Below are 26,733 nucleotides of genomic sequence, written 5' to 3' on the forward strand. Positions count from 1 at the left end.
GGTTTGGGGGCGGAGCCCGGGGGGGGAGTTGATTGGGGGAAAAGGAGACATATGTAAAACTTTAGACAATAAAAAAATAATAATACATAAATAAACATCTCTGCTCAGTGTTATTCTTTAATATTACAAGTTTCACCTTGGTACAAGCAAAATCTGTGTGTTCTTGAGTCCAATGAAATCTCACTGTCCTTCTGGAATCTCACTGATCCCAGTGATTTCTACATTATCTCCGTTTCTAGCCAGAAAACTCAAATATATGTGAGATGTGCCATAAAGGAGGAACGCTATTTTGCTGTGATACGTGTCCAAGATCCTTTCATGAGACATGCCACATCCGTCATATTGATCCTAGCAGGTTAGTGACACTTGGTCCCCTCTTGCCCTTCCTTCTTGTGGTAGAGCTCTTCCCACCATGCACACTCAGCCTGCAAAGTTTATCTGGGTGTATGTGTCTTGATGCAGAGGGAGCAGGGCCCTTAAGTATCAGGATCCAGAATTATGGTCCAGAGCTATTTAACTGTGCTGGCAGCAGTAGATTCATGGGAAGTGAAAATGCCTCAAGTGGTTTTTAAGGTGAATAGAAAGAGGTGTCACCACCACCTCCTCTGCTTTGTTCCCTAACCATACACTTTGATGGGATGGTGACACCGTGCATTAGCTGCCAGTTGGAAGCATATACCACCTGCCTTGGGAACATCTCAAAGCTGGCAAAGCTGGGGCTGTGGTGAGTCCTCTAAAGGCCATTCCCACAGTCCACCAAATCAGCTGACACTGCGTGACAGGGTCCATAATAAGACTCATGAATTCTGAGGATGAGTCCACTGCTACATTTCCTTGGCTGTAAAATGTATCCTTGGTCAGAGGTGATGGTATGCAGGCTAACATCGAGATTGGTAAGGCATCTATAAGTGGTGGTGTGGGCAGAGGATGGCTACCAGGAATGTGTGTATCCCCATGAGGACAAAGCATTGCCCTCCATAATGGGAGGAATCTAACGTAACCCAGCTGCTCTCAGGTAGCTCCCAGGCAGTGGTGCCACCTCAGGGATTTGGCATAAACCTCTCTAGTCGGTCAGGCAATCTGCAGAGGCAGAAGACAGTCCACTTTTTTGTTGAACCCACAGATAGTCCCCATCCCTGAACCATGGACACTGTGTAATGGGCCTCTTTTTTTTCAATTACAATTGACATGCAACATTATATTATTCATTTCAGGTGTATAACATAGTCAATAGACATTTATATAATTTACCTGTTGATGTCCTAAATAAGTCTAGTACCCATCTGACACCATACATAGTTAACATAATGTTACTATTTTCCCTATGCTATACTTTACATGCCCATGACTGTTTTTATAACTGACAATTTGTACATCTTAATTTGTAATGGGTGTCTGAGAAAGGACTGAAGTGGTCCCGGGGAGAAGCTAAATGATATCTCTAAGATGAATCATTGTATCCACCTGATTGTGGAGAGCCTCCCAGCACAGAGAACCTGGGAGAGAGGGCTCTCAAGGCAAATAGAATATCTGACACTCTGTTGGTAGGGTTCCTTTCCAAGAAGTCTCTGCAGCACAGATTCTAGGTATAGATATGGCAATGCCAGAGGGGAGGATGCCCATGGCTTGTGCTCTGTGCTTATTCAGCAAAGTTGGGAGACAAGAGCTGGTTTCTGACTTTTCTTCTGGCCTGATGGTTCATCAAGGCCCAATACTTTGGTCTTGATGGTACTGGTTGCCAATACACAACGGTGGCAGACAGGGATCGTTACCATACTCACAGTGGCTCAATTGGGAACCCTAAGTGTTGAGGTGAATGAGAGTCCATCACCCACTATGGCACCTAACTCAACGGACTACTTATGGGAGGGGTGTCTTTGGTAATTGAGTCTAAATGGGACTCTAGTGCGGAGGGGTTTTCAAGAGAAAAGTTGGCTTCAAGTTGGTAACCGATAGTCCTTTTGAGGACTTCAACAGCTGCAGGAACAATGGCTGTTTCACAGAGAACCCGCCCCTGCTCACTTCACGTCCTGCCTCTCAGGGTCCCATGGAATTGCATCTTCTGCGAGATAAAGTTTATTCAGAAAATGTGTCCAGAACGTCAACCATGTCATCAGGAATCGGAGATCCTAGAAAGGAAGATGCTGCATGAGGAGCACTTGGTAAGTTGCAAGGGGAAGCTGAAGCCTCCTCCTTTCTGTTCAGTTGAGAGAAGAAGCAGTCTTGCAGGGGCTGGAGGAATGCTGCCCAGAGGCAAGCATCTGTGCTTCTTTCTCTGTGCTTTGATCACATCTAACACCAAAATTTGTATCCAAAGGAGATCCCCGTTCTGTGTTTGTTTCAGAGTCCACAGGTTTGGGCGTTGTGCATTCTGCCTGAACATGCAGGGCAGTTCATTCTCTCCAAGCTGCTTTTCACTTAAGATCTCCTCTATCTTTTGCAGAAATGTGAGTTCCTCCTCTTGAAGGTCTGTCACTGGTCAAAAAGCTCCTTTTTTATCCAAAAACCATATTATGTAAGTAATAGCAACAAAGCCCCAAACTGGCATTTGTCAAATTTGTGGTATGAATGCAATAGGTACAAGTTGCCATTATCATTGCCTTGTTGATGGATGTCTCAGTCAGCTTAGTCAGCCCCTAGCAGCTTAGGCTGCTATAACAAAGTACCACAGACTGGGTGGCTTCAACCACAGAAATGTGTTTCTCACAGTTCTGGAGGCCGCAAGTCCAAGATCTGAGTACCAGTATGGTCAGATTCTGACGAGAGCCCTCTTCCAGGTTGCAGACTGACAACTTCATGTTGTGTCCTCACATGGTAGAAACAGGGAGAGAGCTCTCTGGGGTCCTCTTACAAAGGGCATTAATCCCATTCATGAGCACTCCACCCTCCTGACCTAATTATCTCCCAAAGGCCCCGTCTCCTAAGACCACCACATTGGGAGTTAGAATTTCAACATCTGAGTTTGTGGGGGGAGGGACATACATAGTCATAGCAGTGAGAGTCTCTAGAAAGTAGACTTGGAACCATGCCAATAGCCTGCCCTTTGGCACTTTCATCCACAGAGTAAAAAGCGATCTCAGAGCCTGACAAAGTGCGTGTGGTTAAACAAAATCAAAGAAACACTGGCTTCTAAGTTGTACCTCCAAGTGAAGGATTTTGTGCAGGACATGCGCCTCATCTTTCAGAACCACAGGAAAATTTATGAGGTACGTGGCTGTCCCTGCATCCCTTTTTCTTTCGATTAAGTCACTTTGCCTTTCCTCTTCTCATATCAGGTAAATGTTACAACTTTCCTCATCATGCAGCAAGCACACACAAGTAAAAACTCTGGAAGGATTCTAAAAGCCCTGTGGTCTACAGAGGTGAAAATATAATCATCAACCAGAGGTATCATTGCAAACACTGTCCTAGGATCTCAGAGTCTGCTCACTGCTAGATAGCCGATTTTCTCCCAGAGAACAGTAGACTGCTGATCTAGTCCCTTCCACAAAAAACAGAAGTGCTTTTTAAAGGCAACCAGTGTTTCTCTTCTCTAAAGGAAGATACCAAATCAAATTTCTCAAATTTCAAAGTCTTGGATTTCTTTACATACAAATCCCGTAGTGCTGTGTCAAAAAGTTAACAAGGCCCTAGACCATGGTCGGCAAACTGCGGCTCCTGAGCCACATGCAGCTCTTTGGCCCCTTGAGTGTGGCTCTTCCTAAGCCTTAGGAGTACCCTAATTAAGTTAATAACAATGTACCTACCTAAGTTTAAGTTTAAAAAATTTGGCTCTCAAAAGAAATTTCAATCGTTGTACTGTTGATATTTGGCTTTGTTGACTAATGAGTTTGCCGACCACTGTGGCCTAGCCGGCTTGGCTCAGTGAATACAGCGTCAGCCTGTGGTCCAAGGTTCAATTCCAGTCAAGAGCAAGTACCTCGGTTGCAGGCTCCTCCCTGGCCTAAGGCTCTGGTCAGGGCCCTTGAAGGAGGCAACCAATCAATGTGTTTCTCTCACATCTATGTTTCTCTGTCTTTCCCTCTCGCTTCCACTCTCCCAAAAACCTACAACAAAAATCAACGGAAAAATATCCTCGAGTGGAAAAATAACCTCGGGTGAGGATTAACACACACACACACACACACACACACACACACACACACATTAACAAGGATTGCCTCAAGGGGTGAGAATGAAGGGAGAGGAAGGCACAATGAATTTACTGTAGACATTTCCATACTACTATATTGTTGCAAATAATATGTGCTGTGCTCAAAACTCAAATAACTTCTATTTTGTCAAATTAAATCAATCAATTTTTGGTGAAGAATTAGGCTGCAAGATAGTACTATTTTTGCTTCTCTGTCTTCCAGGTAAAGAGAAGTGATCAAGCTATCAGGGAACATTAGCTATTCCTAACTGGATGAAGTCTCACTTAACATTTGAGGGTGGCCTAAAATGAAGATCTTGATTACCTGAAACTTTGGGTAATTGGCAATGGCTAATATTGTTTTTCTCTTGGTTTTTTCAGGGCCAGAAATTCATCATGCTGGGAATTCAAATAGAGGCCAAATTTGAGAAAAACTTCAAAGACATTTTTGGAATTCAGTAAATCAGCAAGAAGAGTTCTCAGTCCGAGCCCATTACTTTGTGATTTTTGTCCATTTCTGTTTCCCGCTTCAGAGCCTCCAGCAGTACATGGCCAAGTGTCCGTGGTCCCGCTGACCATTCTGTCTAATGATATGCAAAAACAATCACATCACACTTCTTTTTTCAAACTTATTTTGTCATTATTTCAGCTCATTTATTTTTCTAAATAGAAAGTGTAAAATTGTTTTGTCCAGATCTCTTATTAAATAAATTGGAGTGAAATTTACAATAAAAATATTGAGTCTTTCTATAAAGAATCATATCATGTGCTTCCATTTATTTAAATTATTATGTTGTTAATAAAGTTTTCTCTCCTCTCCTCCTCCCCACATAGAACTTATTCATTTCTTGCTTTTTCTTTTTACTGTCAGGTATTTTATACTATTTCTTGTTATTATGAAAGTGACATTTTTCCTATTATAGTTTCTTACTTATTGTTGCCTGTTATAGAAAACTACTGTTATTTATATATTTTGGTAAAGCCAGTGTTATTTATATAGTTTGGTTACTGATTACCATTCTGAGTACTTTTTTGCCTTTTACCCCATGGCATCAGGAAGCACATAGCATAGCATACTGTTTTCAACATTTAATTCATAGGGTCAGAATCCTAATTGGTACAGCTGATAAAAGCATTCCTCACGCACTAAACCCTCTGACGGTTCTTGGTTCTGTTGGGGAATGGCTCTGCCATGACATCCTGGTGACCTTGCATGTCTCCACACGGCACACATATGCAAGACTTAAATGCAACTGATCTGATTTAGGCCTTGGAAGAATGCCCGGTGGTTTTTCCAAAACATGAGAGCATGGGAGACTTGTGAGGAGCTGCTACAAAGCCATTTTCCATTCATCGCCTTATCTTCCAGACGCTATCATGACTCTCTCCTTTCATTCCAAGTTCTGATGAGGTCTGAAGCCTTCTGACACGTTATTTAGGGCACAGCTGTAGGCTATACAACTACTGGCTGCAACATGAATGTGGACCATCACTCATGTCACACCATAAGGCATCCACAATCCCTTTGTTTGGGTACAATCCTATGGTACAGAGGACATGGGAAGCTGGTACCTTTGCTTTTTTTTTTGCTTTTGTTGTCTATGTAAGTATCAAACTGTCTGAATAGTAAAAGAGTGCATCATTTCTTTACCAGTCAAATCATTTAGCTTTGCTTGACAGGTTCTCAGACCCAAAATATTCCGGTTATAGGAAAAAGAATACCACATATTGATAGCTGGTTCAGAGTATACACTACACCAGCGGTTCTCAACCTGTGGGTCGAGACCCCTTTGGGGGTTGAACGACCCTATCACAGGGGTCACCTAAGACCATCCTGCATATCAGATATTTACATTATGACTCATAACAGCAACATTATAGTTATGAAGTAGCAACGAAAATAATTTTATGGTTGGGTCACAACATGAGGAACTGTATTTAAAGGGCCAGAAGGTTGAGAACCACTGCATTATACCATTCAGGAAAGTACCTCAGCCTCAGGAATTATTGTCTCCAGCTGGCTCCAATGCACCAAGTCACCATTCAATAATAAGATTTTGTTATTGGAATAGAAAATGTTGAAGATTAAATGAATTTATAAATGTCAAATGTTCAAAATCATGTCTGAAACACATGAATGTGTCATCGTGGCTACACACAGTAGGGATTCTGTATTCAAAATGTTAACTCAAGCAAAAGGCAGCAGTTCTCATTGTCCATTCAGCTAGTTGATGGAAATGGAAACAAATGGAGGCCATAAAAACCAAGATTGACACATTTTCTAGCCATTCCCAAAGAGAACAATGTCTATTTTCCAAGTTAATGGAAAAAGGAAATACCCATATCCTTAAAGGATTATTGAACAAGAATCCTCAGCTAATTCTAGAGGCCTGAAATGCCATCATGACCTAGCAGAACAGGTTAGGTGTTAAATGCAATTTCTATCTCATGGTCGATTTAATCAAAAAACATTTCTTACAATTGATGGAATAATTTAGGGATGATTCAAAAATAAATGTGTCTACAGCTCTGTCTCCCTTTACTGATGTCATAACTGTAAAAGGAGGTCACCTAAATAGGTAAAATGTTCAGAGTTCCTGCCAGAGAATAAACTTTCTTTCTGGGACTACAGTTATTTAGAAAAACGGATAAATTCCATCACACACCAAGCAAAATATTTTATCCTTGAAGCTCTTTCTTGTAGCATATTCTATTTTCAATACTTTAGCTCTTTAAAAAGTTATATTTTTTACTTAGGTTTACAGTCTAAATTCTGACTGGGGTTTTTTTCCCCTTTTAACTTCTTTTTGTGTGCTTTGTTGGGTTGGGGGATTCAATGATGCATCATTATCTAGAATTGGTGGTTTTTCCAGTCTATCATTTTCCATTTGTAGCAGAGATAGTAGTGTTCACCAAATACTGCATATGTCCTCCAAATTTTTCCATTTCCTTGCATTAGGACTGACTAATACCCTTACCAATGGACTATGATCAGAGGTGGCATGTGTCATTTGCAAACTAATTCATAGGAGAGCAGTGAGAATTCTCCATGCACCCTCTCTCCTACCACGTTGATTATGGAAGCCTGGTTTTGAGAGGACAGAGCCCAAAGACTGAAACAGCCTAGTACATGTACTTACTGCCACCTCGGAGGGGCTCCCAGATGCACTGTGGGCTTTGAGTAAGCAAGAAGTGAACTTATTTGTGTAAGCCAGTGGAACTTAAAATTGGTTATTGTCACCACACAAGCTAGCAAGTCCTGACTTATTTGGTACTGAAAACAACAGAGAACACTTGCAGGAGTGAACTTTCAGTTTGGGGGAGCTTTGTGCCAGGAACTAGAGACAAAGGCCAAATACATATTTTTTATTATAGGCATGCTATCTTGTTTCTATTCTCATGTCAACATATGAACCCATGTGCAATAAATACAGCCTTGCCTCCCACATTTCCCAAGAATGGGTTCCCAGGATTAAGTGAACCATGGTCTGTGGAGTGCACTCAAAGTAAAATGTATCAAGCCCAGCTGGTGTGGCTCAGGTGGTTGAGGGTCAATCCACGCACCAGGAGGTCGCTGGTTCAATTCCCAGTCAGAGCACATGCCTGGATTATGGGCTCAATTTCCAGTAGGGGATGTGCAGGAGGCAGCCGATTGATGTTTCTCCCTCACTGATGATACTCTCTCTCTTCTTCTCTCTGAAATCAATTTTAAAAACTATTATTTTTTTAAAGTAAAACACGTCAAGAAACAGGAGCTCTGAATTCAGATGCCAGGTGCTCTGCAGGCTGAGGCTGGCCATCCTCACACTCCTCACCAGGTCCACATCTTGGTGCTGATCTCTGGGCTTCCGGAGGCACTTCCTGCCCATTGGATTCACTGCTGATCACTGTGCAAAGGAAAAAAAAAACCCTAAGGAGTCTCAATGTGGGGCCCATGAGGCAGCAGAAAACCCCATAACAAAGGGACTCCAGGAGAGACCCAGCAGCTTGCAGAACTTCTAGATAGGAATGTCCCTGCACCAGATGGTCTGTCTTCCCAGGGAATCCTCTCACATGTTAGAAGCTCCCTGCACTAAGCACCAGAGTCTCCCTCTCTTGCACCACCACCACCTCACCACGCTCCACCCCCGTGCTCCCTCGGCCTCCTCCTGTCCCCTCCTCTGGGACATACACAGTGCCATCACCTGCCAGACTCCCTTGGCCAGCCTTACCCATTATTTCCGGTGCTTGGTCACGTGCTGGCCTTGCTTGCTGGCCTCCTTCGTTCATCTCGAGGGGACAAATTGCCTTCTGCATACCCATCAGACCCACAGCACAAGATTGCACTGGACTTTCATGTGTGGATAGCTCTGCCCCTAAAATAAGTAAGGATTCAGGAAGAATCTTCCTCTGTCCCCCTCAAAGAGCCTCGTGGCTCCCTTTCTTCCCTCTCTCCCCGTGTCCCTTGAGAGGCTCACTCTCATGAGGAATCTCACCTTCTCACCTACTGCCTACCTTTGTATGTGTCTTTCTCTCTCCAATTCTCAAGTGCTTTTCTTTTTACCTTGAATCTACCTTTTGGTTTTTCTCTTTTCCCTTTACCTGCTATTCTCACTCACTACCTGATAATAATCTTGGCTGAATTTGTGTTTTTCATAAGTTAGGTTCTTTTCCACAAAGGTAGCTTGCTACACGCATATATAAATGTAATTTTGAGACTATTTTGTAACGTTTTCCTATAAATATAACAGTAATGTAATGTTTGTCAAAACATGTGATCCCCTTTAGAGCACAGAAATATGAGGACTTTCCTTTCCTGAAAAATGTTAATTGAGCATTTTTTTTAATTATTTTTATTGATTTAAGAGAGGAAGGGAGAGGGAGAGAGAGAGATAGAAACATCAATGATAAGAGAGAACCATTGATTGGCAGTCTCCTGCACACCTCCTACTGGGGATCGAGCCTGCAACCCAGGCATGTGCTCTAATGGGAATTGAACCATGACCTCCTGGTTCATAGGTCAAGACATAACACTGCCCTAATGGGTTTGGCCTAGTGGATAGAGCATCAGCCTGCAGACTGAAGGGTCCCAGGTTCAATTCCAGTCAAGGGCATGTACCTAGGTTACAGGCACATCCCCAGTAGGGGGTGTGCAAGAGGCAGCTGATTGATGTTTCTCTCTCAGCGATGTTTCTAACTCTCTAGCCCTCTCTTTTCCTCTCTGCAAAAAATCAATAAAATATATTTATAAAAAAAGACATAACACTGAGCCACACTGGCTGGACTTAATTGAGCTCTTATTATGTGCAAGTCACCATGCTCAGGTCAGGGACACAGCAAGTACAAGACAGATGAGGTCCCTGGCTCAAAATCACAGTCTACAATGGATGCCACAAACTAACTGCATTATCACGATGAAGTGTGAGTGTCATCGCACAGCCAGTACAAAGTGCTCTGAGAACATACAGACAGAGGAATGAATCCCATCCTAGAAACAGAAAATGGCTTTTGAAGAAAGTGTCATATAACCAGGAGGTTGCCAGTTTAGGGAGGGAGTGAGAAGGGAAATAGACCTAAATAGAGGACAGAGCACGGGCAAAGGCAATTCAAGTAAATAAAGGAAGTTAGCATGACTAAGACTTGGAGTGAGAGAACAGAGGCTAAAGAAATGGGAGAGAATCCTATGGCCTGTGGCTTGGAAGGAGAGTGACTTAATCTCAAGTGTCCTGACTATCATTGGAGTTTAGATAAGACAACAGCATGAACACACCCACACTTCTGTCACCTTCATCAGCTGATGGTCAAAAGAAAGATTTCAGAGATCTGATTAGCATCATGGCATTTGCGATGGAGAAATGGTCAGTTTGAAAATACTGCCAAGGTCAAGTGTCAGGGCTGGGTGACTGATGGGGTATGAGGGTTAAGGGAGAGGAGGACTCGGGAGTACACCTGAGTTTCTTGCTTAAGAAAACTGGACAGGAATGACGCTGTTACTAAAAAGGGAAGTGGTCTTAGCTGGTTTGACTCAGTGGATAGAGCCTCGGCCTGCGGATCAAAGGGTCCTGGGTTTGATTCCAGTCAAGGGCACGTACCTTGGTTGCAGGTTCCTCCTCGCCCTGGGCCTTGGTCCCAGCATGCAGGAAGCAACCAATTGATGTGTTTATCTCACATCAATGTTTCTCTTTGTCTTTCCCTCTCTCTTCCAATCTCTCTAAAAGATAAATGCAAAAGTACCCTCATATGAGAATTAACAAAAAGAGGGGGGAGGGAGGAGTGGCAAAGGAAGAGGAAGAAGAGGATCTGGTTTCATAGAAGAAGATGATGAGATCCATTTTGGAAGCATTAAATCTGAGGTTCCTGAAGGATATCCCAGTGAGATGTCCTTCAGGCACTTAGATGAATAAGCTGAGAAGACAGATCATCTGGCCATATGGACTGGGTGTCATGGCTATAAATGTTGACAGAAGACATAGCGGTTTGGAGGGCGGTTTATTTAATCTGAACAGATTACAAATGTCACTTTGAAAAATGGGGACACTTTGCCCTGAAAACTCACAGTTAAAGAGGACAACCTCCTGTATCAGCAGCTTGCCCAGTGACTCTCCCTCAAATTTTAAATATTTCAATGTCTCCTCTCTCCTTCATCACATTGCCCTCTCCACTTTTTCATTCACCCTCACTTAACACTCTGTCTTCATGATTTCTTTGTGCCTCTCCCTCACTTTCTCTTTTCTTGGTATTTACTTTGCCCCCAATGTTTCTTTCTTCATGTAATTTTTGTCACTGTCCCTCTTTAGAGTTGTCAGTTTAGCTTCTGTCTGCTGTTTCCTTCACTTCCTCCCCTTTGTCTCTGTTTCTCAAAGGTTTATGTTGACATTCTGTCTGTCTCTACTCTTCCAATTGTTGTCTTCCTATATACTGTCCTTGTCCCTCCATTACTACAAGTCTCTTCTTTTGGCTTTGGCCGTACCACCAGAGCCCCTTCCCCCTACTTTCTCCATCTAAAGGTCTTCCACAATCATCTCTCCTACTTGCCAATCTGACAATCACACATATTATTTGCATGTTCCTATGACAACTTCTGATTATTACATATAAAATTAGCTCCCTGCCAACCCTTCACCAGCTTGAAAAAGTTTTGGATCTCCTGTCCCTTTAGGTAAAACTGGGCTCACTCCTATTACTCATAATTCAATGGCCCACTCTATCTATCTCTTCTATATTTATTCTCCTCACATTTTCTACCCAGAGAAACTTCCTCCACTGAAGAATTCAGCTTTCTTTTCTGTCTTGCCTCTGGGTCAGGACTAGGGTGAAACAACAAAGGGACCTAAGGTGCCAAACTTAACGCCAAGGCACTTACTCTTAGGTTGTGCAAGTGAATATCTTTTAAAATTATGTACCCTAAGAAGACAGTTTCAACATGAAGGCAGTGGAGGATGTAATTGGAAACATTGGTTAGAAACCCAAGGCTTTTCCTGGAATATCATATTTGAGAATAATGCTCATTTAATCAGAAATGACATTATGCTTTTAGGAACTAAGGTTGACTTTATGGAGCCAATGGGAAACAAGTACCAGCCTTATTGGGAGAAGGGGCCTTGTACCTGGCTTACAAAGTTTCCAGCCTTACAGTTTTCTTCAATATCCAACTACAATCCTTCAATCTAATGTTTCACATTTTTCTTCTACTTGCCAAGAACTAAAGACTTGACTGCTCAGATCCCTACCAGACTCCAAGTTGTTCTGCAGGTGGTCTTTCCCTCACAGTCCAAAGAAGCACTGTGAACTGAAGCCTGGTGATTTGGCATTGACCTTGAAGGAACCAGCACTGCAGCAGACCATGCATGAAGTTGCAATTCTCCCTGGACAAGTGCTGATGGACACTAAGGAAGTCCAAAAAAATGGGTTACCCATACCCTTGGATGGGAGGTAACTAAGACTATGCACAAATCACCAAGAGCATAGAGATCTTAACTTCAAGGAATTTGAGGAGGTTCTGTAAACATAAATGACACTGAGTTTTGAAGGCTTGGTACCACAACAAACAAACAAATAAACATAAAACAAAGAACTCAAGAAGTGGTGCTATACAATTTTCTACAGCTGATATCTGTGTCCACTGGCTAGGTAATTCTCTTTTTTTTATTTTAATCCTCACCCAAGGATATGTTTTTATTGATTTTCAGAGAGTGGAAGGGAGGGGGAGAGACACAGTGCAGGCAAAGAGAGAAACATCAACGTAAGAAAGAAATATTGATCAGTTGCCTCCCCTCAGCACCCCAACAGTTAGGGGGTCAAACCTGCAACCTAGCTATGTGCCCTGACCAGGAATCAAACCACCCATTTTGGTGTACAGGACGACACTCCAATCAACTGAGCCATACTAGCCAGGACTGGACTGGTTAATTGTCAAGGTTCAACTCCTGGCTCTTGACTTTAATACAACATTTGTACTATTATTTCTCTATTTCAGGCATCCCTCTTCTAAAATGTCTAATCTCTTGGACCCTAAAACAAATGTCATTCACCACCACCTCTCAACTAGTTTTATAGGAACAACAGCAGCAAGAATCCTGGAAAGAATATTTCTTAGGCCCTGCTTCATCCCATTTGGAAGGCTTATGCTTACCTCTGAGTTGCTCAGTGACAAACAATATTCATGTTGAAGAAAAAGGGAGTCTGATTGTTACAGTAATAGTTAAGAAATCCCCCCCCCCCGCTTTGGTGTTTCAGAAATGACAAACCGGCTAACACTCTCCTCAGAGTTTCATCTCCATTCTGACTCATAACACCCATAAGACTCTAAGATCACTCTCTTGTTTACTTCCTCTATAAAACCCCAGGCTTCCTTCTTTTTCTTTGAGATGGTCCTCATTAATGAATGTTCTCCTTATTGCAATAGTCTGAGTAAAATAATCTCCTTAACTTAAAAAAAATTTTGCCCTAAGCCTCTCACATGTCTCAGCCTGCTTGCTTCCCTCACACTTTAGAAAGTAGCCAGAGACTGGGTGCGCGCACGTGTGTGTGTGTGTGTGTGTGTGTGTGTGTGTGTGTGTCCCTTCCTCCCGCCACATGACTTAACCAGGTAACTAGTTATTTAAAATGTAGGAATCAATCACAGTTACCTTGTCCACCATTCAGCAGTAAGCTGAACAACTCTTTTGACTCTCTCTCCTTTTTTATTCCAGGAGCTTTGGATTTACCAGGCACTTAAGAGAGATCAAAGGAAAGGAGAGACCAGAGCCAGTGACCAGGAAAAAGGCTAAGGTGTGACCACCCTGAGCTCTGAGATTGAAACTAAAGTCAGCTGCTCCTTGTAAAGAAATACTGCCGCTCCAAGAATCCCACCTCAAATCCAACCAAACCCCCTTCTACCTCTTTCTCTCCCTTTTTCAATTTTCTACCAGGGTCCAATCTCCAGGCATTGCTGCTTCTACCTAGGAAGGTATTTCTGCATCCGGGCTGCCACTGGCCTCTGGCTCCCTGGCTTCTCCTGTCCCCTGTTTTTGTCTTCTTCTTTCTGGCGATGCTCTCCAGCTCAGTCCTTGGTATCTCTATTTTCCTTCCCAGCTCTCTTCCCCTACACCTCCCCACCTATATGCCGGGTTCCCTTCCTGTTCTCTCTGTCTCTGTGATTTCCCCGCTTAACCCACAGAAACAAAAGATGCACTTTTTAGTTTTATCAATGTCTTCTGGCAGTGGGAAGAGGGCGATGGGAAGTGACAGCTTAAAGGATATGGGGTTTCCTTTTGAGAGGCTCAAATTATTTTGGAACTAGATAGAGGTTATGCTTGCACAATGTTGCACACTTTTAAATGGTTGATTTTATGTTATGTGACTTTTACCTCCATTTAAAAAGGAAAAAAAGAACAGAGGCTCTGGCTTCAGAATGCCTGGGTTCATCCTTGCTTATTTGAACCCAGGCCAATTACGTACATGGTCTCTTGAGATTTCAGTTGTCTTATGTGCATGATAGACATGTAAGTGATACTAACCTTTAAATGCAAGTGTGAGCACTAAACCCACAACTACCAGATAGATGTTCAATCAAATGAGCTCTTAATAATGTTATTTTTATCTCTTCTTGCTTTCATTTCCCCTCTTTCTCTCTCTCTCTCTCTCTCTCTCTCTCTCTCTCTCTCTCTCTCTCTCTATCTCTTTCAGTGCCCATATCTCCTTCCCCACACCCCTACCACTTCCTCTTTTTTCTATATGACGTCCTTTCTTCTTGCATATTTCTGGTCTTAAATAACATCCCCCACATTTAAATTTGTCCCTTCTTCCATCCTCAAGGTTGATGTTGACTATGTGCCCATAGTTCTTAGCCCTTCACAGCTTCACAGTGACAGTTTCCTATGGAAACTCATAATTTACACTTGGGATCAAAATCCACCCTCCAGGTTACTGGGCAAAGAGTCTCTCTCTGCCACCTCTTGCTAATACCCTTGGATTCCACACAGAATCAGGTCATTTTGGAATCAACTCAAAGTAACAGTCATCTACCACCCCATGTTCTCCTGGCATCCCTTCCCCAGCACCACCGTCTCCTTTCGGTTCCTTTATCTATTTTTTTCCTCTTAGTCATAAGACAGCAAAGCTTGTGTCTTCTCATAATTATCTCGTTCACAGCTTGGCTGAGTGCTGGACATTTCGTGTGTCTCTTCTCTATCACTTTCCCAGGAAAAATGTTTGTCTTGGATCACTGAACAAAGGAAAGAATTAATTACAGGTTGCAGGTAGGTAATTAGGGACATCAATTCATAATTACTTGTCTGGGTGACCCATGAATCCATGTCTTTCAATGGGGGGACTTCTGGCCCTTGGGTCAGTGAATCTCAATGGCTCCTGACTTGGTGTTGCTTATCCCTTTCCCTGGGGCAATGAACGGGGTGGGGAGAAACAACACTGAAATTCTACGGCGATGAGTCTTGGGTTTTAAGGATGGTGGTGAAACTGGAAAAGTTACTAAAGTAATTAATCACCCAACAAGATAATCAGAGAGGAGTAAAAGCATTCTCAATATAAATTCTATAACTGGAATGTCTCTGTGAACTGTACAAACCTTAGAGAAGAACAGAGGAATTTTCTCATTAAGAGAGCTAGTTATTCCCAAAGAAGAAAAAAGGACATTATTAAGCCCAAATTAAGCCCTAGTACAGTAGTCACTTGGCAGGTTATTTTACCTGGCAGTTTTGTTAACAGTTACTTCCATTCATACTGCCTAACATAGGGCCTGAGATGTGGTAAACATTTCATAAATACTTGTTAAATGAGTGACTGAGTTAATGAATGAATGAAAAGTAGACCTGGACCCCAAAAGGGAGGGAAGAAAATTGATTACCATTTTTGAAGCTTCTATGAAACTGAATTAAATCAGGATACTCCTTCAGATGAACCTTGCTGAACAGAGTTTGTAGAAGTGACCAATCAAACATCTTCTCAAGGTGGCAGAGAATATGATACACCACTCTTCCTACAGGAACCAAGTCTTTACAAGCTTCTTGAGAATCCTTTAAAAAAGTGCAATGGAAAAAAATATATAAAGTGATAGTTTTAAAGTTAAACAACCATCAAGGAAGTAATTGCATAGGAACTCAGTCTACTTTTTCAGTGTAGATTATAATTTCCATGTCATATTTTAGAACTTCTAGTATATTTGATCAATTGCTTAAGATCACAAATGGAGCCTTCCTCCTGACTTTCGAAATTTCATCCTGCCTAGGCTGTTTCAATAATGGATCTTTGCACAGCAACTGCGGGTATGAGAAGTCCTGATAAGACTTTAGGATGCAGGGAGATGCACAACGCACAATCACATGGTGACGAGTTAAATTCCTTCTCTGTCTCCAAGAGGATCCACTAATCAAATTTGATTGAATTGCAAGATTCCCAAACTACCTAATAAAGTTTAAACACTTTGGAGGAGACAGCCACAAGACCAAAATTTGATTTATAATGGCACAAATTCCCTGTGGATTTCATTTGAAATAAGTGGATATGATAATGAAATACTGTCCCAATTCTTTCAATTATTTTAATTTTATTTCATTTTGCTATACTGTGTAAATTGCTATGCATCTGCAAAGCATATCAGTTTCAATCCAACCATTTCAGCATTACCCTCCACCCCACACACATACACTAACATGCCCCACAGATAAGAAGGGCTTCATGGGCACAGATAATAGTGTGGTAAAGGCCTGGGTGGATGGAGGAGGTCAATGGGGAAAAAGGGGGACATCTGTAACACTTTCAACAATAAAGATACATTTTTTTAAAAGGAGAGAAAGGCTTCAATTAGAATAGAAGTATTGTTAATGATATCTTCTTGCCCTGTCACCCTCAACCTTACAGGATGATTTACTAATTTAGTAGAGTCTTCCCATGAAAACTATAAAGGGCTAGATTGTTAATCTAGGATGCCAAACACAAATTAATGTGAGGCTAGGGTACCATGGAGAGATATAATTCACTTATCTTACATTATAGAGCTCTTCAGTGATGAGGGAGTGGTCTCTGAGGCTCTCAAAGAAAGGAAATGGCTTTGTTACTGCATTCGCTATCTCCACCTTATTTTTCTTGAAGTGGGTCAAAAGAATTTCATGGGAAGTTGTCTCTTTGTGATGAACTGTTGAAAACATCCTAAGGGAAAAAATAGAATGAGAAAATTAAATGTTAAGATTCAAGACTTATGTGGTCATCATTTCACAGTGTATACAAATGTCAAAGTATTATGTTGTAGACCTGAAATGAATATAATGTTGTATGTCAATTATATTTCAATTTTTTTTAATCTTCAGAATTCCATTTGTGAAGAAAAAAGACTTTAGAAGAAATAAAAAGAGATCGGTGTTGGTCTAGTCATCAAGACATGAAGAGGGGGAAAGAAAAAGATGCTCTGATCCCATCAGACCCACATGTCGAAGACAAAGGCAGAACTAACTCTGAAAAATTCTGCTGGATCAACTTGAAGGAAGTATGTAATAACAAGACTGACATGTGATGCTTCTGACCTCACAGAAACAGAGTAGATTATTCAGAGTCTCAAACCCTCCGAAGCAGAGAAAGATTCACAACTGGGGATAGCACCACTGAGGTAGTCGTCTCTGTAAGCTTCACCAAAAATGGCTTCAGTTCAGGATTCTGTATTGAGGGGTGAGCTGAGAAAGCAGTTTATCATTTAGAGGAAAAGACTTCCTGGGCCTGAATTCAAATACAGGAGTCAGTGGCAGCAGCACTGCTCGTAGATTTTCTCCTGTGAATGAGAATTGGAAGCAAAGAACAGGTGCCTGAGAACTTCGGGTGGGAACATTCATTCCCAGCTCCTGATGTTTTCTGCCCGGGAGCAGAAGGGGGGAGAAGACATCAATCAGTGTGACACTCCTGGTTTATCCCTTGCACCGTCCTCCTACCCATGAGAGGTAAGTTCTTAGATGTTTCTGAAGAAGGAACACAAGCTAAGAGAAGCCAGCCTGGGGGTACAGAGTAGGCTTCTAGACTGATGCTTCAGGTACAGTCATTGTGAGAGCTGGCCTTGCCTGGCCGGGATGGGTTTCCTCCATTGTCGTTTTGATTAATAATAAGACAGATATTATGATCTCCAACTACCTGACTTCTTATCTCTCTCTTAAGTGGCTCTAAAATCAAGCACATGTAAGGTGTTATTGTGGGGCCCCCTTGAGTCCCCACAAAAACCAACTGAGATATGTAGCTATAGTCTTTGCTCAGGGAGGTGCCCGTTATAAATGAAACTTCCCTAGACAGGTCCAACACTGATTCACCACTGGTGTGCCAGAGCACGAAGCTCAAACGACAAATGGAAATCAAGGGGTGTTAGATATCAAGGCTTAATAATGGGAGGGAACATCATGGGAAATGGCCAAATGGGAAACACCAGGAATCTGTCTCTCCATTTAGGCAACAACTGTACTAGCAGAAAGTGTCTGAAGTCACAATTTTGGAACTCTGTTGAAATGCTTTTAACTTGCAGGAGAAAGCGTGACTGGTAAAGTGTGATTGATTTTGGCTAATTTCAGCCTTTAGTGCTGTACTGGGTACCTACCCCTCACCCCTAGCCTAGTGGCAGACAGCTGTGTTCGAATTCCTGATATGGCTTGCTAGAGCCAGAGTGGACAATAAGGAACCAGTCCCCCAAACATCAGGGCTCTGTTTTCTGATTGCTGCTCACTGCTTTCCGTCTCTGAGGTGCAGGCACAGAGATAGGCAGCCACTACTGCAATCCCACTGGCTGAGGTGGTTTTCTGGGGACTTAAAGGAGCTGCACCTGGATTTCTTTGTTTTATTATATTTTTATTTTTTCCCTTTCTCCCCTTTTGGAAGCCAGACATGTAAGATTAGACATTCAAAATCAACCACATACACAAGGCAATTTAGAAAACAATTGCACATGCCCATACACAGATGCAGGCTCAAAAAAAAAATAGGAAAAGAACTTAAGCTTTCTCCTCCAGCTGATCCCCAGCACAGAGATATTCTTCAACAATTAAAAAAAAAATAACAAAAAGAAAGCAATTCCATCTACAATAGCATCTAAAAGAAGTAAATACTTGGGAGTAAATCTGCCCAAGACATGAAAGATTTGCATGCTGAAAACTACAAAACATCCTTGAAAGAAATTAAAGAAGGCCTAAGTGAACAGAAAGGTATCCCATGTTCATGGATTGGAAGACATACAATGTTAAGAAGTCACTGCTACTCAAAGCACTCTACAGAATCATCACAATCCCTATCAAAATTCCAACAGCCTTTTTCACAAATACGGAAAAGCTGATCCTCAAATTCCTATGGAATTGCAAGGGACCCTGAATAGCCAAAACAGTCTTTAAAAAGAAGAAAGTTGGAAGACTCACACTTCCCAACTTTGAAATGTGGTACAAAACTACAGTATTTAAAACAGTATATACTGGCAAAAGGACAGAAATATAGATCAATGAAATAGAATAGAAAAACCACCAATAAACCTTCATGTATATAGTCAATTGATTTTCAACCAGGGTGCCAAGATCATTCCATGAAAAAAGGATAATCTTTTCAACACATGATGCTGAAAAAAACTGAATATCCACATGCAAAAGAATAAACTTAGGCCCATACCTTACCCCATACACAAAAATTAACTCAAAATTGATCACAGACCTAACATGAAGATGCAAAGCTATAAAACCGTTAGAAGAAAACATTGGGGAAAATCTTCATGGCACTAGAGTTGGCAATGATTTCATGGATGTGACACCAAAAGCACAGCCAGCAAAAGAAAAATTAGATAACCTGAACGTCATCAAAATTAAAAATTTTGTACAGCAAAAGACATTTTCAAGAAAGTGAAAAGACAACTTACATCATGGGAGAAAATACTTGCAATCACATATCTGATAGGGGATTAATATTCAGAGTCTACAAACAACTCCCAAAACTCAGTAACAGCAAACAACTCTATTCAAAAATGGGCAAAGGATTTGAAGGAACATTTTTCCAAAGAAGATATGCAAATAGCCAGTAAGCACATGAAAAGATGCTCAACATCATTACTCATGATGGAAATGTAAATCAAAACCACAATGAAATATCACTTCATTCTTATAGGTTGGCTATAATAAAAAACGTTTTAGTTTTTTAAACAAACCCACACACAAAAAGGAACAAGTATCGCCCTGGCTGGTGTGGCTCAATTTGTTGAGTGCCGTTCCCATGCACTGAGATGTCAGGGCGCATGCTGGGGTTTCTGGGCTGGATCCCCAGTGAGGGGGTATGCAGAAAACAGCAAATTGATGTTTCTCTCCTTCCCTCTCCTTTCCTCTCTCTTTAAATCAATAAAAACATCTTTTTAAAAAGAAAAGTAACAAGTATCGGTGATGATGTGGAGAAATTGGAATCCTCAGACATTGTTGGTGGGTATGTAAAGTGCTACAACCACTGTGGAAAACAGCTTGGTAGCTCCTCAAAAAATTAAACAGAACTACCATATGACCTAGCAATTTCCCTTCTAAATACATATCCAAAAGATAAGTACACACAGTAAAAATGGGTGGGGGGGATTCTCAGCTTAGTGGTGAATGTGGTCTTGTAGATAACGCGTGTCATGAAGAATATCAGAAACTTTTCAGAGCCACATCTGAACTTCTTACTCTGCAGGTTCCGACTGTGTGCAAAGACCCAGCGGCAAAAGGCACTGGGTGTCAGCTTGAAGCGAGGCTTCCGGGCCTCTGCTCCTCCCCTCCCTAAATTCAGCCACATCCTGGTTTGGCTCTTAAACTGAATAGTTTAACAAAAAACAGAAGGGGAGAGATTCAAACTGAGCAGGACGTCCTGTCCTCTAGCTCCTCACTCTTCCCCAAAGGACGTAAACCTTATCTGTCCCAGGCCCTTCCCGGACCTGGGCAGGGCCACTGCCTGAAGCCCAGGCAGCAGTTGGGTAACACAAAGGTCAGGCAGAGGGGGTTTGCCAGACAACGCCGGACAAAAAACAAAAAACCGGGCGGCCTCCTCTTTCTTGCACAAGAGCTCTTACGGGAATTCAGCTGCTGGCCCCGGCAGCTGGCTGAGAGCCCAGCCACTTTCCCAAAAGCACCCTCCACCTCGTGGGTTGACCTCAAGTAGAACGCTCTCTCTACTAAAAGCCATACTATTGTTAAAGTATGAACATGCTTTTGACCCAGATAGTAAAGAGCCCCTGCCTCAAGACCCTTCAAGCGCCTCCCTGGTCCCTCCCCACTAACCCCTTCCTCACAGGCCACCCCAATCAGGAAGCTAATGGCAGGGGGTCCTATGGGAACCGGATCGAACAACCTTCGGTAAGGATCAGTGTTCGCCAGTGTTCACCGGGTTATTTTTTATTCTAATTTTAGCAAGTGAAACTTCATTTTAAATTTGCATTTTAACGTTTGCTTCTCTCTGTAGCCAGGCCCCTCTCCGGGTTCTACACTGGTCTACACTGCCCTCTGGTGGCAGAGTGTTGATATTGCAAGTCCCCTGTAGAAGTATTTTGCCCTTTTTCCCCTCTGAATTCATCCTGTTGTCCCGGCGTGGGGGGAAATAGAACTCTCCTCTCAAACCTCTAACCAAATAGTTCAAAATTAAGATCGGTAGTACCATATTTCCTTACAATTAAGGGTGAAATAACATAAACAATTGGTGCATGACATGGTTGTCCTGTTTGGCAGTTCATATGCCCATAAATGGGTTTATGACCTAGTCCTAGACAAAGAAGTTGTATTACAAATTGTGAGGGAGCCCCTGTGTGTTTGACTCTTTCTCCCCCTTTTCTGAGCTGTCCCATTTCCTATGTACCTGAGGCCTTCATTGGGCGTAGGTTTCCCCCAAGGTCAAAGCATCTGCCTTCTGGATTCCCCCACAGGCTGGAGTGGCCTGAGGTTGCAGAGCGGTGAGGTTGCACCTGGACACCCACCTGGACAGCCTCCCGGGCGTGCAGAGCCTGTTTGCTTCCACTGGCTTGCCCCTCCAGATACTGCGCTCTGTGAGTGCTTCCTGCAAGGTGGCTTGAACAGAGAAGGAAGGCTGGGCATCACAGTGAGCGTAAACACAGCAGACAGCTGTCTTGTAAGGGGAGACCGGAGGTGGGTTGTTTGGATTCCCAGGTCCGAGTTGGGGTGTGTCCAGGAGGCAACCAATCGATGTTGATGTTTCTCTCTCTCTCCTTCTCCCTCTCTCTTTTTGAAATCAACTTAAAAAAACATATTTTTAAAAATAAAAATTGCTGCCGTGAGATGAGCAATAAGTTGTTTATCCACTCAGATGGCTAAGGCTTTTTCATATTAATATTTGTGGAGAAGACAATTAGGATTTGTATGTGTTCTTGGCAAGGGGGACTTGGAGCCAGAGGAGCAGTTTGTGCTTTCAAAATAACCCTCGTCCCCTTTTTTTTCTTTAGTCTTAGGAATTGGGAATGATAAAGATGGAGGTGGGAGGGTTTGAACTGCTCCTAGAGCCACATTTCTGGTTTTGCAAAAATTTGTAAAATTGCTCTCAAAATCGGATTGTAATTTACTGACATTATAAGTTGACCTACCTGTCTAACTACACAATCCCTCGTTTGCTTCCTTTCCTCTGGGCATATAGTTTTATTTTCACTTTGGGGAGGAGGCAGAGTTTTCCCTGGGTTGAAGAAATACTTTAATTATTGCCCAGAAGTTGGCCTTGGACCAAGGAGTGAAAGATATCCTAGGACAATCACCTGTAAATCAGTTTTACAGTCTTCTGTTTTAGATACTTTTTATCTTTGGATGAAACTATTTAAGCTTTTTCTTTAGCATATCTAATTAATATTGCTTAAAGAGTGCATTTATGTTTTCTGTGTACAGTATTAGTCAAGGGAATGTTCCCCAGGGAGACACAATGTCTACTCCACATTGCAATCAGGGAAAAGAGATGCAATCACTGCCTAGAAAGCCTACCCAGAGTATACCAATTCACCTGTAAATGTTTATCTTAATTCCATCAGCTCTTAAATCCTTAACTACAGTCCCATTAGGACTTTATCAATGGTTTTGAGCATAAAGACCGTGCTCTCAGGCCATAACAAGACAACAGCATAGATACTAGACAGAGACAAGAGAAAAGCAAAATTAACAAAACAAAATTAACAAAACTCATACCAAATAAACCAAGAATCATTAAGACCAAGAAACTAATTTTTACAAATATTTTCTCCTGCTAATTGTGGACACACACAAAAAAGTGATTCTGTAATAGAACTGACAAGTCCAATAGAAGTAACTTTGTAAGGGATCTGATCATAAATTCCTAACTATCCAGGTTATGGTGGGTAGTCCTACCCCGGCCTATAACTTTTTTAGTAAAAGTTTTATCTTTGTTTAAACAAGCCCCACTCATTGTTCTTGTGTATCTTGGTAAAAACAGCTTTGAAATGCCAGAATAATCAGACCATCCTCAAGAGAACACATAATCGAGTTAACTATCCTATAATCCAGTTCTCACCTGGCTTTCTTCCACCTTCATTTAAGCTTCCTTACATCCCCTCCTTAATTCCAAATGTGCAAAAGAACTACAAACTGTCATTCTTGGGAGCATTTGAGATTTTGCTTCCCTGCATTGTTGTCAGTTTGGCTCAAACAAAATATTATAAAAGTTTCTTACAGTCTCGGATGTTTCTTAGGACATAACAAGACAAAAGGAGAGATACCAGACAAACAGAGAAAAACAAAATCAGCATTTACTTGGCAGAGTCAGCCCACCCAGGACCACCTTGGTACCCAGTGTCAGGCACCAGCATGGGCCCATTGTGCCCCCACTGGCTCCCTGCCTCACATTGGGTAGAAAATCCCTTACGGTGCGTAAGGGTTGAGAAAGGGAAAGGACAAGAAAAATGGGTGGCTGATTTTAATTTCAGTTTTTTAATTGGATTGCTTACTGAGGGTCTAAACAAAATCTTTGCTGGTTAAATGAGAAAGAAAACTCTAGCTCCCCAAAAGGAAGGGCACTTGCTTTTGTTGTGCCCAGATTTCAAGATTCCCAAGAGCCCACCAGGGAGTCAGCGAGTCCAATGCAAAAGCAAAGAGTCCTTCATTTCAAACCTAGGTTTGGCTCCCCTGCCACACTCACCGATGCAACGGTAAGCCCCAGTGGCCGAGAGAGAGCGAGGCCTGATGGGACCGGGGGTTTTATAGTGAGGGCAGGGGAGGGGACTGCGGGCCCCGCCGATTGGCCAGGTGCGAGTCGGGTCTTGTTACACAGGATGTGGTCATCTCTATGGCGCGCACGTCCCTTGATTGTCATTGGTTAGTTCAAAGAAATCCAGGGTGTGGCCAGCAGGGGCGAGGGCAGACGCCCTGTCACGCCGCCGCTGCTGCCACGTGGGTCCGGTCCGGGGGCGGCGGGCGGGTGGCGGCCTGTGCCAGGCTCCCGCCGTGGGCTGGGGAGTCGGTGCCTGATGAGGCCGCCAGCATGGTCAGGCTGTGACTCATGGGGCCCGGCGGTTGCGACGACTCGCCCCTTCAGCTTTCCCAGTCCAAATAGCCAATGGGGTGACAATAGTTGTTGTGGAGTCCAGAATCCAGAGTAGCAAAGGTGGGCGCTGTGGGGCGTCCAGTGAGGTAACACAAACAATTCTGGAAGCCAGCGGCCTCCTCGGAAAGAGTTCTTTGTGAATTGCAGGGCACCCCCAAACAGGGCCCCATGCCTTGGAAAGCATCGTGGTTCTGGTGGCATCCAAGCATAAGCTCTCGCTGGCCCTTGCTGGGGTCTTTTTAGATGACTAGGAGTCTTGGAGGAGTTCCCTAAGGAAAAATTTCCTCTAGGGCAGTGGTTCTCAACTTGTGGGTCACGACCCCTTTGGGGGTCGAACAACCCTTTCACAGGGGTCGCCTAAGACCATCAGAAAACACATATTTAATTACATATTGTTTTTGTGATTAATCACTATGCTTTAATTATTTTTAATTTGTAACAATGAAATTGGGAGTCACCACAACATGAGGAACTGTATTAAAGGGTCGCGGCATTAGGAAGGTTGAGAACCACTGCTCTAGGTCAGTGGTCGGCAAACTCATTAGTCAACAGATCCAAATACCAACAGTACAACGATTGAAATTTCTTTTGAAAGCCAAATTTTTTAAACTTAAATTATATAGGTAGGTATATTGTTATTAACTTAATTAGGGTACTCCTAAGGCTTAGGAAGAGCCAGGCTCAAGGGGCCAAAGAGCCGCAAGTGGCTCTCAAGCCGCAGTTTGCCGACCACTGCTCTAGGGCATGAAGCAATCCCCTAGGGATTTCCACCACATTTGGCTCTTCCAGAGACGTGCGTGTAAAGGCTGGTTTTCTCTAGAAGTTTGTTCAGGCTCTACAGATCCCAAAGGAAAAACTAAAATTAGCACAGGGAATTGTGCCTCTGAGGCCGACAAACCCCAGGACAGTCAGCCTCCTATTAATATAAGATGGCCACGAGGAGAATTCTTTGATATTCCTAAATTAATCTTTTGTACGCACAATTAGCAAACCCGCCAGCTATAAAATTAGTCAGGACAAGTAGAAAACATATTTTAATTGCTCTCTTGAAGCTTCAAAAAGAGGATTACGCTGGCATTTCCAAGGTGTGCTAACCCAGATGCACAAGAACAATAGACAGGGCTTGCTTAAGGCAGAGGTAAACATTTCACTAAAAAAAAAGTTACGTGCCTGGGGCATGACTACCCACTATGAGCTGCCCAGTTAGGAATTTATGATCAGATCACCCTGTGAGGTGACTTCCCATCACTGCACTTCCAGTCAGCTTTATTACAGAACCCCTTGTTAACCATATAACCTAAATTTTAAAGGGAAAAGAAAGGACTCTCATCCCTCTGCCTCCACCGAGCTCCACAGGTACAGACCAGGGAGTCTCACCTGGCAAGAATTCCGATCTTTGCCTGCTCAGGTTAATGGTCCCAGGACTTTTCCCCTGGAGCAGCTGTGGGGTGAGCAGCGCCAGCCGGTGAATAGCCTGCTCACAGCACCGACTGTGAGGGAGGCAAAAACTTTCCTCTGCCATCCTAGGTCCTTTCAGTCAGACTAATACTTAAATCTACATGAGACAAATTAACAAGAGAAAATAACCAAATGTAAGTACATACATACAGATGGGAACCCCACATACAGGAGACAGTCAGAGACCCTAGGTACATGAGAGGTTCTGAGACAGAAGAGAAAATGAGTGTAGACATAAGAACATTAAAAAAAAACTATAAAAATTTATTTGAACTAAAAAAAGGATACACCTGGAAGCAAGATCTCAACAGACTGAGGAAAATGCTTCCAGGAATAACAGTTTGCTGTTTCTTTTATGTGCTTGAAGTTAAGGCAAAGATAACTTTTTTACTAAAAATGTTATCTGCCTGGGGCATGACTACCAACCATTACCTCCCCAGGCAGGCATTCATGGTGAGATGACCCTGTGAGGTGATTTTCCATAAAACCCCTTTTTTGTCCACAAGGTACATATGACATTCTGAGCTAAGGATGAGGTAAGATGCCTTGGGACTTAATTGCTCTCTTGAAGCTTCAAAAAGAGGGGAGGAAGGTCATTGCAAGACGATAAGAAGAGCAAATGTTTAGAAGTTAGTAGTTTGCCCCACCCCCAGCATAGGTCATAAAAAGTCATTTCTGGTAATAACTATTATTATGGACAAGGCCCCTAATTTAAATTCTTGCAGGTAGTTAAAGGGGATAGGGGTCTTGAGTCCACAGGGTCTCGGTTGCCTTTAACTCAAAATTATCCACATATCACAGAGGCCCATTTTAGGTGACTCGCTCAAAATCCTTATATCCAGTGGTTCTCAACCTTCTGGCCCTTTAAATACAGTTCCTCGTGTTGTGACCCAACCATAAAATTATTTTCGTTGCTACTTCGTAACTGTAATGTTGCTACTGTTATAAATAGTAATGTAAATATCTGATATGCAGGATGGTCTTAGGCGACCCCTGTGAATGGGTCGTTCGACCGCCAAAGGGGTCTCAACCCACAGGCTGAGAACTGCTGCTTATATATCTTTGACATAAAAATGAATTTGAGTGAAGGTAATTAAGAAGTGGCAAACACAGGAAAAGTTCTCTTTACCCTCCCCTTTTTTGCCTACAGGCAGGAT

The 26,733-nt window shown here is 42.6% G+C and overlaps 2 protein-coding genes across 8 annotated transcripts in view; one reads left to right on the plus strand and one right to left on the minus strand.

Annotated features, from left to right (window-relative positions):
• The window catches only part of LOC102753211 (nuclear body protein SP140-like protein), a 65,168-nt gene extending 60,310 nt beyond the window's left edge, over positions 1 to 4,858 (plus strand). For all 5 annotated transcript variants that reach the window (XM_015561853.1, XM_015561854.1, XM_015561855.1 and 2 more), the window contains 5 exons: positions 240 to 355; positions 2,042 to 2,162; positions 2,444 to 2,515; positions 3,063 to 3,206; positions 4,514 to 4,858. In XM_015561853.1, coding sequence (XP_015417339.1) covers positions 240 to 355; positions 2,042 to 2,162; positions 2,444 to 2,515; positions 3,063 to 3,206; positions 4,514 to 4,594 — 534 coding nt within the window. In that variant the 3' untranslated portion in view covers positions 4,595 to 4,858. The remainder of the gene's footprint in view (positions 1 to 239; positions 356 to 2,041; positions 2,163 to 2,443; positions 2,516 to 3,062; positions 3,207 to 4,513) is intronic.
• Positions 4,859 to 7,803: 2,945 nt separating this feature from the next.
• Positions 7,804 to 20,947, minus strand: LOC107182596 (nuclear body protein SP140-like protein). 3 transcript variants are annotated; one of them, XM_015561864.1, is made up of 6 exons: positions 20,857 to 20,947; positions 16,597 to 16,756; positions 15,456 to 15,624; positions 14,733 to 14,816; positions 8,344 to 8,487; positions 7,804 to 8,019 (listed from the first exon to the last, which is right to left on the minus strand). In XM_015561864.1, the coding sequence occupies exons 2-6, from the start codon at positions 16,753 to 16,755 to the stop codon at positions 7,874 to 7,876; spliced, it is 702 nt and encodes a 233-aa protein (XP_015417350.1). In that variant the 5' UTR covers position 16,756; positions 20,857 to 20,947; the 3' UTR covers positions 7,804 to 7,873. The 3 variants fall into 3 exon arrangements, with proteins under 3 accessions (XP_015417350.1, XP_015417351.1, XP_015417352.1); XM_015561865.1 differs by having other exon boundaries at positions 20,149 to 20,947; XM_015561866.1 differs by lacking the exon at positions 14,733 to 14,816.
• Between the last annotated feature and the right edge of the window lie 5,786 nt (positions 20,948 to 26,733).

Source organism: Myotis davidii, unplaced genomic scaffold, assembly GCF_000327345.1.
Source record: "Myotis davidii unplaced genomic scaffold, ASM32734v1 scaffold370, whole genome shotgun sequence".
Classification (NCBI taxonomy): domain Eukaryota; kingdom Metazoa; phylum Chordata; class Mammalia; order Chiroptera; family Vespertilionidae; genus Myotis; species Myotis davidii.

Bases quoted from the DNA above. Each gene is read 5' to 3' on its own strand.
- LOC107182596 (XM_015561864.1), bottom strand. From the start codon at position 16,755: ATGTTTTCAACAGTTCATCACAAAGAGACAACTTCCCATGAAATTCTT. The intron at 15,625-16,596 runs GTAAGATAAGTG...ACTTTTTTAAAG, and splicing joins TCACTGAAGAGCTCTATAAT to GATTCTCAAGAAGCTTGTAA. The intron at 8,020-8,343 runs GTAAGGCTGGCC...TCCTTTGCACAG, and splicing joins CCAAGCACCGGAAATAATGG to TGATCAGCAGTGAATCCAAT.